At 39.1% G+C, this 2,878-nt stretch overlaps 1 protein-coding gene across 1 annotated transcript in view; it reads right to left on the bottom strand.

Annotated features, from left to right (window-relative positions):
* Nucleotides 1–327: 327 nt before the first annotated feature.
* Nucleotides 328–2,878, bottom strand: part of LOC106300430 (type IV inositol polyphosphate 5-phosphatase 3-like) — a 9,672-nt gene continuing 7,121 nt past the window's right edge. Inside the window, exons 4-9 of the mRNA XM_013736568.1 lie at nucleotides 2,681–2,753; nucleotides 2,457–2,561; nucleotides 1,494–2,355; nucleotides 1,115–1,299; nucleotides 927–1,035; nucleotides 328–847 (exon numbers count right to left, since the gene is read on the bottom strand). Of these exons, the coding sequence (XP_013592022.1) occupies nucleotides 503–847; nucleotides 927–1,035; nucleotides 1,115–1,299; nucleotides 1,494–2,355; nucleotides 2,457–2,561; nucleotides 2,681–2,753 (1,679 nt within the window). The 3' untranslated portion in view covers nucleotides 328–502. The remainder of the gene's footprint in view (nucleotides 848–926; nucleotides 1,036–1,114; nucleotides 1,300–1,493; nucleotides 2,356–2,456; nucleotides 2,562–2,680; nucleotides 2,754–2,878) is intronic.

The following is a 2,878-nucleotide window of genomic DNA, read 5'->3' as shown; positions in this document are numbered from 1 at the left end:
AATTTTGTGTAAATGACTAAAAAAGATGCATCAGATGATAGACTTATTTGCAACATTTCAGAAGGGCTCATGAGTTGAGTTTTACTCATGGAGAGCAATAAAACCATCCTGCTATGTGAACTCGGGTGGGGAAAGCCAATAGAGACTCTTCCTTACCACCGGCCATTTAGACTATACGTATACAAATATATATTTTTAACACTTTCTAAATTTTATCCAACCGATTCGGAACTGAACGGAAACACTTACGTATCTTAAACGGGTCCAAGTTCTCTCTGCTCAACAGAATCCGGACTCTATCGACGCTTATTCAAAAAAGACACTAAATTCAAGAGAAGAAAGAAGTATAACACTAGGAACGTTTTCCAGTGTGATGCATCAGTAACGACATAAGATTAAAACTATCCGTAGAAAGAGATTGTCTCTTTCGCCAATACTTCATATGCAAGATCAAACAAACATTAAGCATCAAATCTTAATCTCTTCTTTTCTTCTTATTCTCTTAAACGACTACGGCCACAAGTCCCTCGTCTTCAATCTCTGCATCTGTAAATGTCAATGCTCGCTGAAGCTTCCTCGCGGAAAACACCTCGACTTCAGCCATGTATATTGCTACAACCGGACGATGATCTGAGAATTTATTTTCGGTACGCCGGTATTGAACCAGCCTCATTCCTTTGCCGAAAGATAGTATTCTGTCACACCAAGCCGGTGTTCTCCTTGTCGCCTTTCCATCACTCCCAGTATACTCATCTGAATGCGCTTGGTACTTATAGGTTGGTGCAAATTGTAAAGTTCCTTCTGACCATCCGTCAAAAGCTCGACCTTTCTTGTATTCCTTTACCAGCTGCAATTCATTTATACGAAAGAAACAAAATAAGTAAAGTTGAGCTTAACCTTTATAAAAGATCAATAGTTAAGCTTACCTGATCATATTCAAGTAACTTGGACCACTCTCTCTTGGAAATGAGGTCTTTGGTTTTCTCATACGATAAATTAAGCCGATAATTGAGGTCTCCTAACCAGATTATTCGTCTGCAAAGAGGTGAAAACAAGATAAAGTTAGAAGAATATAAATAAAAACAATTTGTAGAAGAGAATACAAAAGACAGACTCGTGATCATAGATAAGCTTGGGAAGTCCAAGAGCTGAGACAGAGTGAAAGACTGTTCTTTTATGTATCTCGTGAACATCAGCAATCCTCTTGATCTGATCAACTTCTCTTTCTCCTGCCGTCAAATGAGTGCATATGAAACAGAAGAACGTCTGGTATATCGACATACTCACAGACACAGCTCCCTGCATACCACATATCACTTTATAAAACGATTCTGAAACAATATAACATAAAAATTAATGAGTTAGAAATCATTTCTGACTAGGGTCAGGCAGTGGCTGGTCTCCACACTGTAGCACTAATTACGTTCCTACCAGGCTGACCGGATCAGCTATAAATTAAAAAAAAATTAATGAAATATATAATCTTTATATACCTTGTTACCAATATAACCCATGATGCCAACTCCAACTGTAGAAACTCTTACGTTTTGAATGTGTTTCCGCATACTTCGTTTAACCCAAATGGTTAAAAGAACCCCAACCATTTGTTTACTCACTAGCCTCACATAAGCCGGTCTTCGTTTCCTCTCCATCAGCGACGTCAGGTCCATGGACGCTAGAGCCAATACCTCCGGTGCAACCCCGTTGTTGCTTCCGGCTACATACTTAAACGAATTGTAAGCCTTGAAAGACTTTGTTGTTTGTAAGGACGTCGTTGTCTTCATGGACGGCTGTCTATCTAGAACGCAAGAAGGTCCTAACATGCTCAAAGGAGGCTCAGGCCAGCTTAAACCGATCCTTTCTTTCCCACTTAACATCCGGTTTAGCGTTTTCATACCGGTTCCAGGGGAATCCTCATCGTTCTTCCTCTTGTCAAAGCTATCAACACGTAAACAGATTTGTCTGTCTAGCTTCTTAGGAGAAAAGAACTGTCTATTAATCTCAACAACCGGCACACCAGAGTTAGGATCAACGAGAGTGTTGACTTCACCTACAACTCCACCGTCATGCTTTAGCTCCCCGAGGCTTTCTTCTTCTTCCTCGTTGATGGGGTGAATCTCAACGCCAGCGTCGCTATCGCTCTCGTAATCGACTTCTTCCTCTATGACATCGTGTGTTTCGTCAAAAGGTTTGAATATCCCTGGAGTTGGTGGATCACTGTAACTCTTAACCCCAGAGTTTTTCGGTCTGACTCGGTTCAATGCTTCTCTGATCACTTCTTCCCATTTTGCAACCGGTCGGTTATCTTCAGCTCCAAGTATGTTCCCAGCATTCAAAGGTACAACCTCTTGTAAACTTCAGACAAAACAAAAACATGAACATATAAACATATCGAACAGAGTTAGTTTTGTCTATGTCGTTGAGGAAAAATAAATAATTTTTTTTTTTTGGTTTACCCAAGAACGTAGATATCGGCAGAATGATTAATGTCGATCCAGTCATCGATGTCAAGATCAGAAGGTGGTGATACTCCTCCTACGTTCCACGTACCAACACATACTCTGCATAACAACAAGTTCTCGTTATTACAATCCCGACATGGTAGGTCTCTTTTATAACCCAACAAATTTCGAAAGAATTAAAATGTATAAAAAATCGAAAGAAACATCAAATGTTTTACCTTATTTCTTTGTTGTTAATATACTGTGCTCTCAATGTTTCTGAATTCCTTCTCCTTAACTTCAACGGAGCATCTGATATCAGAAGAAATAGTTTAAAATATTCATTATCCAAAAAAATTGTTTCTCCAGTTTAATTTTATTAACTACATAGGAATCTTGGATCTTAAGTCTATAATCTCCTAAGTATCTGAAGCCAG

The sequence above is a fragment of the Brassica oleracea genome, chromosome C6 (assembly GCF_000695525.1).
Source record: "Brassica oleracea var. oleracea cultivar TO1000 chromosome C6, BOL, whole genome shotgun sequence".
In the NCBI taxonomy this organism is placed as follows: Eukaryota; Viridiplantae; Streptophyta; class Magnoliopsida; order Brassicales; family Brassicaceae; genus Brassica; species Brassica oleracea.
The sequence above is the reverse complement of the archived record's forward strand: the minus strand, read 5'-3'. Positions and strand labels throughout refer to the sequence as shown.